Source organism: Buceros rhinoceros, unplaced genomic scaffold (genome assembly GCF_000710305.1).
Source record: "Buceros rhinoceros silvestris isolate BGI_N320 unplaced genomic scaffold, ASM71030v1 scaffold8090, whole genome shotgun sequence".
NCBI lineage: Eukaryota > Metazoa > Chordata > Aves > Bucerotiformes > Bucerotidae > Buceros > Buceros rhinoceros.
This window is the reverse complement of record NW_010390175.1, coordinates 97511-113226: the sequence shown is the minus strand read 5'-3', so window position 1 is coordinate 113226 and position 15716 is coordinate 97511. Positions and strand designations below refer to the sequence as shown.

Genomic DNA, 15716 nt, shown 5'->3' with positions numbered 1-15716 from the left:
CAAGTTTCACTAAACCGCAAATATCTAGGTCTGTTTTGTTATTTAATAAATACCATAAAATAAAAATTACCATCCCTTATCAGACCAAAGATGCCTGTAAGGTCAGTTTTCAATGTCTGGAAATTAATGAACACCCAGGGATGAACACTTGCACAAAATGAACTCCTAGTCTGTAGCTTCTTTTTTGAAGTCTTTTAAAACAGTGTTTAAACACCAATGTGTTTTCCTCCCATGATTCCTCCCTATTTTAATTTTCCCATTTTTTTCCTTATCTAAATCTCACATCCAAAAGATTTATAGCTTTGTTACAGTTCCACTGTTTTATTAAACTCTTCCACTCTCCCCTGACTTTTTTCTTAAGGCTTACCGTCTTTAAAACAAACTTCCAGATCTCATAAATGTTGTCCTATCTCCTGACTTTGCTTTTATATCTCATTTGCAATCTTCTCTTCAAGTAAATGACCTTATGTGTTCAACTACCCATTTCCCTTCTCACTTCCTAATAATCTATTCTCATTCTTGTTTATCTCTCCCCAAAACACTCTTCCTCTCCCACCCTCCTTCCTTTCTCTTTTATTTAGCGTTTAGGATTTTCTTAAATTTAGGGAAAACAGACCAAGATTAACACTTCGTCTTCCTGGCTTCCAAGATGTGCAAGGAAGGATGAAAATTAATCAGGACTTGAGCACGCTTCTGAAATAAAGGGCAGGCAGGATGGTCTTCATTTGAACCATAAGGAACCCAACCTGCTGGCAAGTACAATCAAGAGCTTAACTGGGTCACTGCAGAGTGAGGGATAACTGACAAGCAAAGACTCATCCCTTTTGGTAAATTCACAGAAATACCGTATCTCTGAGTAAGGGACAATGCACAGTCGAAGAGTAAATAGGTATCAGGCAAAACACAAGGAATGCCTCGTAAGCAGACTACAGAAAACCAAAACAGTAACACATCTGCTTTAGACGAATTGTAGAAGTCTAAGAACAAAGATGGAGGATCAAAACGTCTAAGTCTTGAATGGGAACATCAATATCACTGGCTATAGCAAATTTGGAAAAAGACAACAACTAATCGGCTGTTGTAACACTAATGCACATTTCCTTGATACCTGGTCTTTGCTGGTGACAGAATAGGGCTACACGTTAAGAGGTGTTAAAGTCAGTCAGATTAGCAAGTTACCTGCATAGCAAACTGTGAGAGTGATGCAGAAGCCCTCTGGACTGGACTTACAGGCATGTTAGATTTTATTATTGACAGCCCAATCAAGATAATGATAGGACTGCAGAGTCCAAAAGAAATCACAGAAAGTCAGGGAATACGTTAATGACGAGAGACACCAGTTATGCTTCTACTTACATTTCAAAAACTTCACACCACTCCACAAGACAGGAAGAAACTTCTTACCTACACACAATCTTAGCTGACGAAGGGTGTGTTCGCAAGCACACCAGAGAAGCTATGCTCGACTTGGGCCTGACTTGGTTTAAAATGTACAGAGGAGCCAAAATCCTAAGTAGTGAAATGAAGTAACATGTAAGGGTTACTTTTTATTGACAATTCTCTCTCTTCGTCACATGATCTGCCAGGAAATCCTTACCTCTGCCTGATTTACTGATGCATTATGATTAGGTCCCTTCCTTGCGATCTCCTGTCTCATTGCATCGTCTCTTCATTTTAATACAATGTCTGCTGCAGGCATCCACAACTACCTTCACATCCTGATGTCTTCTACCGCAGCAGCATCTAAAACTCTGAACTGCACAGCCCTTTTTACCTTTTCTCTGTTTCTTCTCTATTTAGTTGGCTGTCTCGTTAAAGTAACGTAGATTAAACTAAATATTCCACAAACCCCAGCAGTTCTAATTTTCTTTTGGTCTGCCTTTGATTTAATACTATGCAATCACTTAATATCATTTTCGTTAGAGAATTTTTCAATGCAAGCGAGGCACCCTCATTTTTTTCTACTCTAATTCACGCAGAATAATTTATTTATTCTTTTTCCTTAACTTCTTATTCTTACATGAAACCCTTCACGTAAATCTCTTCTGTATTTTCTATTTTAAGCTATGCTAATTTTATGTGTTTTGCAAATCATCCTAAAGGCCATGAGATCAGTTAGTCTCTTCCTCTAATGAGTACAGCAGGAACAAAACCATTGACTTAAAAATAGCTCCAACTAGTTTTAATATGCATCAGCCTGGTTATTCATATCTGTCCCCTGTGATCTAAACATTGAATCAAAGATGTTGAACTCCGATGTCTTTTTGTTTTTCTCCATGTATACACTTGTATTTAAATTTCTGCCCCCAAGACAGGGGGGTTCACACTATCCTGCATCTGAAACAGTGTTTCAGTCAAAACAGATAAAATAGTGACAGAACATAGGTCTGGAAGTCTGTAATCAGATTTTATTATTAATACTCCTCTATTCTTTAAAATGATGGGGCAATGATATTTTCCTAGTTTGTAGAAAAGATTATTTTATTCTTTGCTAATGTAGGCTGATAAATATGCCAAACTGCTGACAGTTATATGAAAATTTAATACAGTATAGCCTAAACCCCATTTTTGTCACTCAATTTAGTGTGACTTTACTAATGTTAATAGTTCATTGCCCATTCATACACAGGCTCTTGGCATCTAAAATAATACTAATAATGACATTTTAATGTCTTATTCTTATGAATTATTTCTGATACAGAATGGTTCCAAGAACAGTTTTATTAAACTGCGGTATTAAACAGTGACAAACAATGCCATGAGGTTTTAAATCTATATTTGGATTCTATGACATATGCTTGCAAAAGAAATAGTCACGTTAACCAAGCTGTCGCATACCCTGCGTGGTACTCTCAAACGCAGAGAACTTCGGTGTTTACCCTGGTCACGAAGTTTCGGGCTTAGAGCTGTACAGACACAGAACTAAAATCCCTCTTAATTTCTGACCTTCACCATATTTCAAAACCACAGTAATAACAGAGAGAGCAAGAAGCACCTTTTGTGGTTCAGGATTTCCCTTCTCTCAGTGATTTACACTAAAGGTACGTGCACTTTGCTATTTACTATCTCTAAGCCAATTCTCGTATACACTGATTTTCTCACTATACCCATTCGCAAGTGGAAATATAATGCACGTAGTCCCTGTATTCATGGCAGTGTTTTGTATTTAAAATAATTCTGAATAACAGTTCTGAAGAAATTAATTGCAGAGAATACATTAAAGGGTGCCTGGTAAGACATATAAAACAAGTAACAAAAATAGTAATGAAAATTCTCTGGAGAAACAATGTACTTGAAGGTCACTCTTACTGGAAGATTCTCCTTGTAGCCTCTCTCTTAAAATAGTATTTTACAGATTTCTTTATCTTAATTCTAGAACCGATAGAACTTGAAACGAATTTAAAATTCTCACATGTTTTCCCAAATGTTTGGCACACAATTTAGTAAATTAAAGGAGAATACTTCATGGTGATTCTAGAAGAGATGAAGTTAATTTTGGCAGCAGGAGGGGAAGAAAATACATGAAGTTTTTGGCATGAAGATGAAATGCAGTTTCTACCATTCTTAGAACAAAAAATCCTCCATAAGGTGATGACAGGAATCAAAATAGTACAACGTTCCATTAGGTTTTGATTACAGGAGCTGCAGTTACTCCTGGTTAGTCAACTTAATTTGCTATATAATAGCAAATAATTTTTCAAATAATCTTCAAAAAATGGCAAATAAATATTTTATGGCACTGTCTCTGTCATAGCTTTTTGGAATCTAATAATTAATCTTAAACTTCTATTTACATTTATTTCGTAATGAACAGAACTCCAAGGTGAAAAACTTTGATTCATGTCACTGCCTAAGCCACAGAGAAATATGTATTTTTATGATCAAACAAGGTATTTCAGAACTGAAAAACAACAATTTCAGAGAAATAGCTCTATTTTTGTAAGCTTTCTGAAAGTTTTGAAAAATGGGAGCATCCAGATGAATGTCTGCATCAAGACATAGATTATTTATGTCTTCCAGTCAATGGTAAATTCAACACCTGCAACGTGTGGCTTTGTTACGTATGAATACGCACTCATTTAATTTGCATATTTCACTTGCTGTCAGTTAAAGAAAACAATGTGGCACTACACCAGCCTACTGTAAGTAACACCACGTCTTCTGGAGCAGTTATCAGCAACCTGTGGGAATCACAAGAACTCACTTCCGAGTGGCGGACGAACCATAATTAGATCTATTGAACCAATAGTAGGGGAGAGTTACTGTATATCATTAGTAGGTGAGCTGACGGGGATCAGTCCCAACAGATTTACATTCCCTCCATGTTGTGAAAGCAATGGAGAAACGAACAATCTCAGAATACATCAGGGTCATCTCAAAGGCTGTTCTTTCCAAGGCTGGTTGTGGTGGTTCTGTTGGGACCGTGAGTTCAGCAGCACTCCAGACCGGACAGACCAGACAACCTCGACATCTCGCTAAACCCCACCCCTCGCCCCCTCCCACAGTCCCCGAGCTGGTGACAAGATTTGGCATCCCCCTGGGACTACTGGGGCCGATATGACACTAGCAAAGTAAACAGGTTCTTCCCTGACAGTGTTTTCAGTATGCACCATCGTGTCCCAAACTCAACATGTTTTGCTTGTAAAATAGAATATTAAATAATATCTAGTTTATATATAAATATAATGAGAATATTTCATCAGTTTTCATTTAGTGGAACAACATAAAGTTCTTTTACTCATTTTGACACAGACATCAGCAGATGGTTAGATGGACTCTTTGTCCTGTAAATATAGTATAAATACATTTTCATCTAATTTTGTGAACAAGCTAAATCCGGTTAATGTGTTCAAGACATTCAGTAAGTGATTGCTCCAAAATTTTTACTTTAAACTGTAAAGAGAAAGGAAATGCATTTTTCTGGTAACATCTATTTTTTTTTCCAATTTCCTATTAATTTGGCTTACTGGAATGTGTTCATTATTATACCCAAACTTTTAATTACATGTCTCAGATGTGTACTTTTAATTAACTGATGATGTTTTCTTTGTTCAATTATTGTAGTTCAATACAACTGTCATAAACTTATAAATTTTAATTAAAGCTGCCCCAATCTCTAGCTATATTATGTTCACATAAGAATTTGCCAAAAGGCTTAGCAGTAAGTAAACCAACAGTGAATAATCCCTGAATTGCCAGCGGGATTTGTTTAACAAATTAACATTTGTGTGCAGATAATGAGGTTCTACAACTTAACACATCCAGCAAAGATTTAGCACAATCATGTTTTTAAAAAATGAGTAATACTCTGCAATTTACTTAATTAGTTATCACATTACTATTATACATTAGGTGGTGAAAGAGAACAGGATTTACATGTTCACTAGAACACACACGTTCACCAGAAGAGCATTTCATGCGCTGCATCATTCTATTTATATCAGAGTAGGATGAAAGGTTTGTTTTCAGGCTATCTCCTCCTCAGATTTTGAGCCGTAAGCCAACAGTAATTCAGAAATTCCCTGACTCTTAGGGACACTCCCAGCAGAAGCTCATCTCCCTGTGAGGCTAAATTTATTGACAGTCCCTAAGCTTTCCGAAGGGCACGTGTGGAGTATGACACTCGATAGGTTGACTGCACCAAAGCTGTTTGAGTTGGAATTGATAATTGAGGGGAATTGATAATTGAGGGGAATTGATAAGGGCAATCAGAGCTTCTAAGAGTCAAGCAAGCCAGAATTATCGCAGGTCATTTCTCTCTTGCAGATAGGATTTGGATTGGCACTCACACACGTACAGCTTCTGCGACTTCCAGAGGAAAAAGCTTCGTTGTTCTGAACAAAAATTAATTTAAAATAAAAAGAGAAAATTGGGAAAATTTGTGGAACTTGATTGCATCAGTTTAGCAGGACAGTTTGATGATCCAATTGTATAATGGATCAAAAGTATAACTGCTGCCTTTTGAGGGACTGGTTGTGAGCGTTGTAGCACAGGAGGTGGTATGCACAGATAGGAATAGCACAAGAGATCCAATTAAAATTATATCGAGCTGACTTTATTTTTAAAATAGTAATTTTATACTTTCCAGAAATGTGAGGGAATTCCCTACCAAAAAGAAAAAAAGTGTGCAATGTACCTGTTGCTAGCAGACAAGTCAACCTGAAAGGACTCAGTATTATAACTCTAGACACGATATTCTAGATGTGAAGTTCTACAACCATTAAGGAAAACTAAGCAATTCCTGGTCATAAGGAACCTTTTTATTCCTACAGGTAGCAAACATGCAAGAAGAACGTAAACACGGACACTAGTGACTCTTATATGACCCTTAAAAGCAGATCGACTCTGCCCTGACGGCTGAGACAACGAGAAGGAAGTGATGAATGCTGCTCTGGTCTGGGTCCAAACTGGGAATGGTGTGAGCAGCCCAGTGAACTGCAGTTCAGTGTGCACTCATCGAGCGCAAGGACTGAATGACATGCCCTGCACAGCGTGTATTTAACTGGAAAGAGCAAAAGCACTTGAGGAATTAGGCTTTGTAGACTTAATTACAGTTTCCAGTGCTTTGGGGGCGTCCAGTTATGTTTCCCTCTGTAAAATACATAATGCCCTTAGTATATCACGGATTAAACTAGGATAAGAGGACATCTCGCTGACATGCTAGTTTCTCTCAGTAATACACTATTTATGGCCTGATACAGTTAAGAAATACAGTCTCGTAAGAATTCTCTATTTCTTCTAAACAGAGTATTTACAGGGTCCAAGGGGCATGCAAGGAACATGAGATGAGGATCAATTTGAAAATTTTATCTGAAATGCTGGATAGAGTTACTTTGATTTAGAGAGATACATAGGGTTTTTTCCCATACCTCCAGCACACGAAAGTTACGGCACAGGCTTCAAGGCACAGCTACCTTCACGGATTGGAAATGGCTGGTAGGAAATCTGGTTAACTTCAAACGTGATTATTAAAGCTTTGATTAAACTGGGAAAGTGGACACAGCACAGCAGAAGAATACTCCTATTAGCACCTATGCCCAGTAAGAGTCATTAGAACCAGCTCTATGCTGGTCTTGGCTCATAAAGGCTTGGCACACCGTGGCCAGGTGTGGAACAGTAAACTCTAGTTGCAGTTCATGGTTCAGATTCCCCCAAATGAGGCAACTGAACCGTGAGATGTGGGCTGTGGTGACATCCACGCTATGCTGATGCATTTTTGTGCAGGCCTATTCTTTTGCCTGACACCAAGCATCTCCAGGCCCCCCGCAGCAGCTGCGTCCACGATTCACAATTCAGCAGAAGCACACTGTGGAATCTGCTCATCTCTCTCCTTTACTCACCTGCGACCAGTCCTACTGCACTAATTATTTCAGTGAGGCTGAGAGATTTCAGAAACTGCATTTAGCAGGGGGAAAAAAAAAAAACTACCACAATCCAGCCGATAGCATAGGTGTGCGAGCCCAGCAAGTGTCAGGCGCCTGGTAAAGAAAACTCGAGCTGCTGGAGGTGAGTGAGACCTAGGGCTACTGCCAAAAGAAAAGGATTAAATAAAACCCTGGGGCTCTCTGCAGGATTCAGAACCAAGCTGAGTTCTAGGAATTACTAATTTTATGAAGCCTTTTAACCCCACAGAAGTATCAATTAAATGCCAGACCTGTAAAGATGTGGGAGTAAACATCCTCTCCAAGGAAGCTCTGCACATCATTTAAATCACCCGTGACTCACTTTCATTCACTTGCTTGTCCTCACTAAGCATGTATTGATCTCTCTACACTGATAAAAATCTCTGCTTATCATTTGTGCCAGGAGTTCCACAGCTGTTAGAAGCAGATTCAAGTATAATTAATCAACTCCAAGCACAAGTAATACTCATTTTCTAATATTTAACACTAATAATGATGTTAATAGTAACAACATTGTTAACCCTCCAGTACTCGAAACCGAAAACTCCCGCTTGGCACACAACAGATTGCTACCTGTGCATTCACCTGGATTTTTGCCACCACATCTCAGTAAATGAGAAGTGGCTCCAGAGAAGCCAGCATAAGTGAAGCTAAATTACGAAATTATATAAGCTAAAATTAATTAGCATGGAATGCTGAGGAAAACATTGAGATCTAAGTCCCCTCCGTCACAGAGACTAAGACACCTAATTCTGCATTACAGGGAGCTCTCACTGTTCTCACTCAACAGTCACAAGCTCCTGTTCTGAAGTCAGGTGCCTGTACTTTTCTTTCAGAGATCAGGATGTTTGTCACCTCGTCACAAAGGAGAAAATGATTTACATTATCTTCAGCAGCTGATGGGCTTCGGAGAAGGAAAGACTAGACAGCAAACTCTTCTCCAGCTGTCCTACTTTGAATCAAATATTTAAATATTCTTTGGAGCAGAAAATAGAATTCACTTCTTTCTCACAGAATTACTAGATTTTAGAGCACTTCTTATCACATTTTCCCTCTCTAGCCCAAACACTAACTGCATTACACAAGCTACAATGGCTTACGTGTTGGGGACAAAGATCAACTGTGAAATGCCCACTTTGGGGCAGTTCAGATAACCTCCCTGAAGATAAGAGATGTAATTTCAAATTCTTTCAGGAAAACAAAGGATCTCCGTTCTGATCAACTAAATCTTCTTGAGAATTAGATGAGTAAACTGTCCGTTTTGTGAATTCCAGTAAGAAAAAGTTAGGAGATTGGGGTCACACAACTCATTTAGGGAACTATCTCTGCGTATGCACGTAGAAACTTAGAGGAAGAATTGAGAGAGAGCAGGATGTGTGGGGTTGTTCCAGATGTAGTCTGACTGCATCTTAGGCATTACGATTCCAGTTCTACACCTCAACATGCACATCTTTACACTGAATACTTACTTACACGGTCCCTTTGCTGGGATGAGCTTAATTCTGCTAAAACACCGAGAAACAGGAATGAAAAACACTACTGATGATAAAGTATGTGTATGGTACACACTGCTATTTTGCATGTTAAATACAGACAAAGCAAATAAGTTACAAAGAGAAAAAGACATTACGAACACGGAACAAATTCAAACATTTGAGTTAGGGGAGGTATAATAGTAAGATCGAGGTGTTCAGAAATATTTACCGAGGAGCGAGGCCCCACAGGTTCCTCCGTTCTGGCAGTAATTGTAGCAATGGTTCGTTTCACACCTTTCACCCGAGTAACTTGGCCAGCAGTGACATCGGGGATCCCCCTTCTCGTTTATAATGCACTTTCCTCCGTTCTCACAGGTTAACTTACAGGAGTCATCTGCAGCAAGAGCACACACAGAGTTGTTTTCAACAGCCTCCTTTCATGTAACTGGCAAAGCAGAACGTTGCATCTTCAACAGAGCTACGGATCTCTGTCACTGCGAGGGGGTGGGTGGAATGTCATTGCTCAAAATGGAGAAGGTAAACTATCACTTCTGTTTCCACAGTGCTAGAAAAAAACCCTATGCACTAAGGAGACGATAAGCACTGGAAAGCTTGTCGAGAGCTGCAGAGCCGGTGGGGGCTGCGCTAGCCTGTCCAGCAGGGCTGGCAGACTGTAACCCACCGAGCCAGGGCTGTGCCTGGCCGTTATGCTTCATCCAAATGATGCCGGGGAAGGTGACCTCCTTAGGATGTGAGTCAGCAAAGACAGCATGAATTCTTGTGGAAACTATCATTCCTAGTTGAAGAAATGAAAAACTGAATGTTGGTTTCACCTGGGGGATCTCAGAAAACTTCCCAGTCGTTATCTAGTGACCTCAGCCTTTTCCTATTTGAGTTTTTGGACCTCTCTTCCACTCTTTCTATTAACAAACACCTTTCTTAACTAAACCCTATCCAAAATATTTAAAAGGAAATTATTTAGCCCTTAAATCCTCCTCAAAAATTGATGTTTGCATGCTAACTTGTTGCTCCTAAACCATGTTTTCTGATTTATTCTTTTTCTCATCTGCTCAGTCTGTAAAATCAGTGAGATACTGCTGCTGCTCTTCATTCACCGAGTGTTTATGGCAGTAGTGCCACTGTCTTAGTGGTGAGGTACAAGGTGACACAAATTCTGATTAGGCCAGATTCAATTTTTCTATAAAGCTGTTTTGCAATTAGAGTTGTGCCTGTCTTGGAAACGCTTTGAAAAATAAATCTCTACTCATTTCAGTGAACAAGACATAAAATAATCCAACGACACCGACAAGAAGTTAATTATAGACTAGCACACACACAATGCTCAAAAATCCAAGTAATTGTAATCCTAAAGAAAGAGACAAGCACCTTTCCAGCCCAAAACATGCTTTCAGCAATAAGACCTTTCATTTCTCACACAGCAAAACAAATCCTGTGAAGCCAGACAGCTTCCTAACTAATCCAGCATTTGAGCCTACTCGGCTTTTAACAAGAGGGATACCACAAACACTGAGAACTCCAGTAATATACCCACCAGCTGCAGATGTGCTGCTGAATTAATCTATTTTAATTAAATGACTAACAAAAAAGAGTCAAGGTTTCCATTTGATGCCCAGAGAGGTGGTAGAAGCCCCATCCCTGGAAACATTCCAGGTCAGGTTGGTCGAAGCTCTGGGCAGCTCTGGCATCTGCTCTAGTTGCAGATGTCCCTGCTCACTGCAGGGGGGTTGGACTAGATGACCTTTGAAGGTCCCTTCCAACCCAAACCGTTCTGTGATTCTATGATTCCATACTTGTGGAGGTCTAAACGGCTGACACAGACACACCAACTCACTTTTGATGTTCAGAGAAACACACTGAGTTGCAAGTGCAGAATTGAGGAATGTCAGATGCCCTCTAGCTGAATAGTTCTCTCCAGCAGGGACTCTGCAGACTCCAGTAACGTAACTGTGCTTAGGCAGCAGCCTTTTATTTGGATGCACAAAACTCTCTCTTTCCTGCCTGTGTATGCCCCTCCTCGGCAGGGTCTGGCTGCCTCTGGTCATGGCCGGCGCTTAGATGGTGCAGACACGGAACCCGAATCAAGCCTATTTAAACAAAACCTCTGGGAACTGATCCTCTTTCAGGCAATTTCTCAAATTAAGCTGAAACCAGACTACAAATCTAAAAGTTATTGTGGGAGAAGGACTACCACAGCATTATTTTGAGTGTTTTACAATAAAAATACGAAACACCATGTGTGCTTGATTTTTTGGTATTCAACCTGGATATATACATCTGCTGTAACAAAGTGACTTTGTGTTTGGGATCTTGAGGATGCCTCACTGTTTCATTTATTTGGGTGGTTCATTAACTTCTTTGATGTTCCATGAACTATTCTTAAGTTACTCATTACAGAAGTACTTTAAATGGATAATGTAGCATATTTGATTGGAGAGAAGGTCCATTTTTGCTTATCTTATCTGTTTTACTCATCATTACTCATGAGTTTATAGCGCAAAACTTGATAAAAACATAATAATTAACACCGAAGTACAGACAAGTGCTCATTTTTATGAACCTTTCTGATAGCACATTAAAAACATGTTGTATTTCTCTTCTAGAGCAATTTCACAGAATTAAGATCTAAAATTAGGGAAGGAAAAAAATAATTAAGACAGACTATGAATTCAGGAGAAAAATAGAGTAGCAAAGGGCATGTTTAGAACTATAAAACATGAACTACAAACTAGAAAGTTCCCCTAACCACACCAAAAAAATACATGCTTTCGTATTTTCAGGAAAACATACTCAGCCAAAAACTGCCCAAAGCAACAACGTTCTAATCCAACTGGCTTTCCAAGATTGGGACACTCATGTCTTATACATTTAAAATGCAATACACGTTACAAATTTAGGCAATGCTCAATTGAGAAGGTTCCTGAAAAAAAAATATAAAAGTTTGTGATATTCAGTATTGTCATAGGATTATTAAAATTTGGTACTGATTTTGTTCTCAATAAAAACATTTTAATTTCAGGAGTTTCAACACAAATCTAGTAGGAAACAGAGAAAAGTTACTACAACTTTGGCCTTTAAATAAGCCAGGAAATAGGACTGAAAGATGGAATGGATAAGCCAGTTTTAAAACACTGTGTTAGACTTTAACAATACAGGGGTTTTAATGCTGCCGCTTTGTCGTCTGAAGGTAAATACAAGAATTAAATTACTCTTGCGGATCCACGTCAGCTGAGTACAAAAGGGGATCAGATGCCTTTGTGTGGGAGTCAGACCAGAACACTCCCATAGGAGAAGACAGGACGAGAAAGAATACGGGAGAGAAACACAGAAGAACTGTTACAAAAAGCTGAATAATTTTAATTTGAATTACTGAAAAAAGACCTCTAAAAGAAGGGCTGGGAACAGCTCTAATAAGTACCCACTCCTGGAACAAAGTTTGTTATTTTTTTTTTTTTTTTAAATAATCAGAGAAGTTTTTATCTGGAGTAAATCCACTACTGCCCTGAGCTTGCTAGAACTTGGACTCAAAGACCTCACAGCTGCTCTTTTAACTTCTGAAATGAAAACATAAATAATTTCACTTGTTATCCTACTCGACTAGCTATTTGATCTCTCTAACGTAAAAGAAAGGAAAGGGTTACAGGTCATGTAATTTTATAAATTCTCCCCTAGCCTGGTTATTTAGTCTTTTGCTGCTGCTGCTTTTTCCATTTCAATCTTATCTTTAATAAGGAATCACGTAACTTTGATTTGCAGGGTTTTTTTAAAGTTTTTCTTCCTGAGGTGACTCTTTGACACAAAAATTAATGGATTTATGGCTTATTTGCTCTATCTTTGACTCTTTCCTTTAAAAGCAAAATCTTACACAAAAGAAACTCTGGTAAAGCCACAAAACAAATCTTTGTCAACTCTACTGGTATGTTTTCCCTTCACTTGTTCCATTTTTTGATCTCACATCCCTCTCCCCCAATCATACCCACCCACCCTTTTATTGGCACTTCTACAACAACCTTTTCCTTCTTGAGAAAAATGCATCTTTTACTATCGTTTCCCTTTGAAATATCCACTGATTTCTGGACTAGGCAGTTAAATGGAGTGATTACGCTACAGAGCCCAAGATTTATCAAAAACATTCTCTGGGACAGGAACTGTTTCCCTCCCCACAGTGGAAAATACTCATCTCATGGGGCAGAAAGGTATTTGTTCTCACCTACCCTTCAGACAACAGTGTATCTTACCTTTCAGTGAGCTGAATGCACCTTTTAAAGACAGAGTCCAGAATTCTAATGGTAAGGCAAAGCTGTATAAATCTTCCTGTCCCTCCAGATAAGGGTCTCACTATCTGCCAGACCTCCATTATGCTGGAATTTATCAAAACTGGTTGTAATCCCCAAATTCTGTCTGAATGCTGTAAGACAGATCCTCCTCTTTGTTTCTCCTTCACTTTTTTTTTTGCCTTTTAGAAGTCTGTTTGCATTACAATTTTAAATGGAAGAGAAGGGCCAAGAGAAGGATGCACGGTGAGAAAAAACTGACTCCCGCTGTAACGTAACCCATTCTCTTCTGTTCTGGGAAATACCAGTCCCAACGGTAACCCCTTTGTAAATAGAGAAGACACTGCTGTAAACAAAAGATAATTCTTTTCAAACCAGAAGCAGATTTTTGTGTGACCCCTGTTCTATTTGATATCTAAAAAGTCTGAAAGCAGGACAAAACCCACGACAACAGCATGGGTTGAACTACCATAGCTTTTGTTCGTACATCTCCCTAGGGCGGGCTATACAGGGATTAACCTCCACATCTCCAGCCAAAGCACTTAGTCCGCCTGCAATCTGTGTGTGCAGTGGGCAAGACCCACAGACACGTGCTCAAGAAAGCACCACGATAAATTAAATGTTTCGTCTCTCTTCAGAAGAAATGTCAGATCTGAGTCTTCATAATTTTTCTCAGGCTTCCCATCCAGTCAAGAAAGCATAAATATTCCCTAAAAATGGAAGTGATAAACGTGCAGCTCCAGAATACAGAGCTCCTGGGAGTGTTCATTACTCTTGCCCATTCAGCTGTGATTCACCCTCTTCCTCCAATGCAAGTCACTGTGTTTGCAACCTCTTGGTACATTTTTAGCTTCACTGTGCTAAGGCAATTAGATACAATAAACCTAACGGATGCAAATCCAGCGGTCTTTTTCAGGAAAACAAAGAGGTACATTTGAAAGCTAAAGGGTAGCTTCTAAACTGAAAAAGTGAAACCTGCTACAGTCAATAAATACACCACAAAAGAACTGCGCTCTGTCAATTATAGTCATCTAGTGAGGAATGAGATGGAAGCTTATCTAAGAACACACAGGAACTCGCTGTCATTTTGTCATAAAAACGTTCTGAATGATACACACACATATGTTGTAATAACTCTGGCTTGAAAAAGCCAAATCAAACCAAAAGCTGTTTCTCATCAGTTGTGTGAGATGCTGGTGAAACAGCTGTCTGATGCAATCTGGATTCAGTCTTCCAGAAAGCCACTGAGGATTCAATATTTAGAATACCTTGCATAAAACTTGTGAGGAGAAATCAACTCCATGGATCAAGCCGGTAGTAATATTGTGTGGAATTTAAAAACTTAGCTTGATTTGCCTTTAAAACAAACAAACAACAATCCAATGAACAGGAATCTGAGTCAGTTTTTGAGGTAGTCACAAGAAACAGACCAAGACTGAGATTACCTCCCAGTCACCAACCTTGAGGTAGACAGACTAATAAGAAATTGTATAAAGAGTGCAAGGTATCATCACAATAGTCATGCCAAAAACTCCCAAAGTGAAAAATGGAATACTCATACTGAAAATAATCATTATTTGTTGGAAGGTGTTTTCCAAAAGGTTGGAGACGTAGGCATTGTCAGAACAGAGTTTTTGAACACAGATTCCACTGGGGGAACTGTTCAGGATGGACAGGAACTGGAGATTGTCCCATTTTGACTCTGTTGAGTCATGGAAATCTACTATTAGTTTCCTTACTATATTTTAAAAGACCCAAAACTCTTAACGACACTAAAAAGTATTACCAATGTTTTCTATACTACTGTTTACTAGTCTAACTTGAATTATATATTAATAAAAAAGTACAGTTTAGGACCATTTCTTGATATCTACAATTACTAATAATTTTGGAAAATAAAAAGACCTTATATGACTTGAAACAGCTACTGCGCAAGTATAGAACAACCAGTATAAACTCACCTCAATTTCAACGTGATGAATGACACCCACTATAAGAGACTTAAAATGTTCAGTTTCGGTGTCTGTAAATCAGTGGTATTTTATGTGTTCAACAATAAACTATGTGTTCAGATCACATATTCGTAAATCATTGTAACCTGTATCTCCTATACACCTACTACATTGTGACCAAACCAGTTACAAAGCCCATCGAATACATCGGTTTAAAAGTGTTTCTCAGATACTTATGACTCAAATTAAAACGTTCTGAATTTCATTCTTTTAGGGACAGGCTAGAAGACCAGCAGAAATATTTCAGCTGACTTGGAATTAGGTTTTTATTACAGACCAACACCACCAACAACAAAAATCTTACACATTTTCTAACTCTTCATCAGGAAAGGGAAGGAAGACTACAGCTCCTTTTTCTATTCCATATTGCAGCTTTCTGAAGCAAAAATCCTGATTTAGAGCTTGGCTTGTCTTTTGTTTGCAGGCTATTAGCAACCTATTAACAGCAAGCGGGTTGACAGCCAGCCAGGAAATATAAACCAGTATTAATTCAAGCTGCTGATCTTGATGTCAACTCTGATCTTTCCAGGGGTC

At 38.8% G+C, this 15716-nt stretch overlaps 1 protein-coding gene across 1 annotated transcript in view; it reads right to left on the bottom strand.

Annotated features, from left to right (window-relative positions):
- The window catches only part of LOC104494009 (low-density lipoprotein receptor-related protein 1B-like), a gene marked incomplete at its 5' end in the record, with an annotated part of 136594 nt that overhangs the window by 26829 nt on the left and 94049 nt on the right, over positions 1 to 15716 (bottom strand). The window contains one exon of the mRNA XM_010136787.1: positions 9108 to 9272. Coding sequence (XP_010135089.1) covers positions 9108 to 9272 — 165 coding nt within the window. The remainder of the gene's footprint in view (positions 1 to 9107; positions 9273 to 15716) is intronic.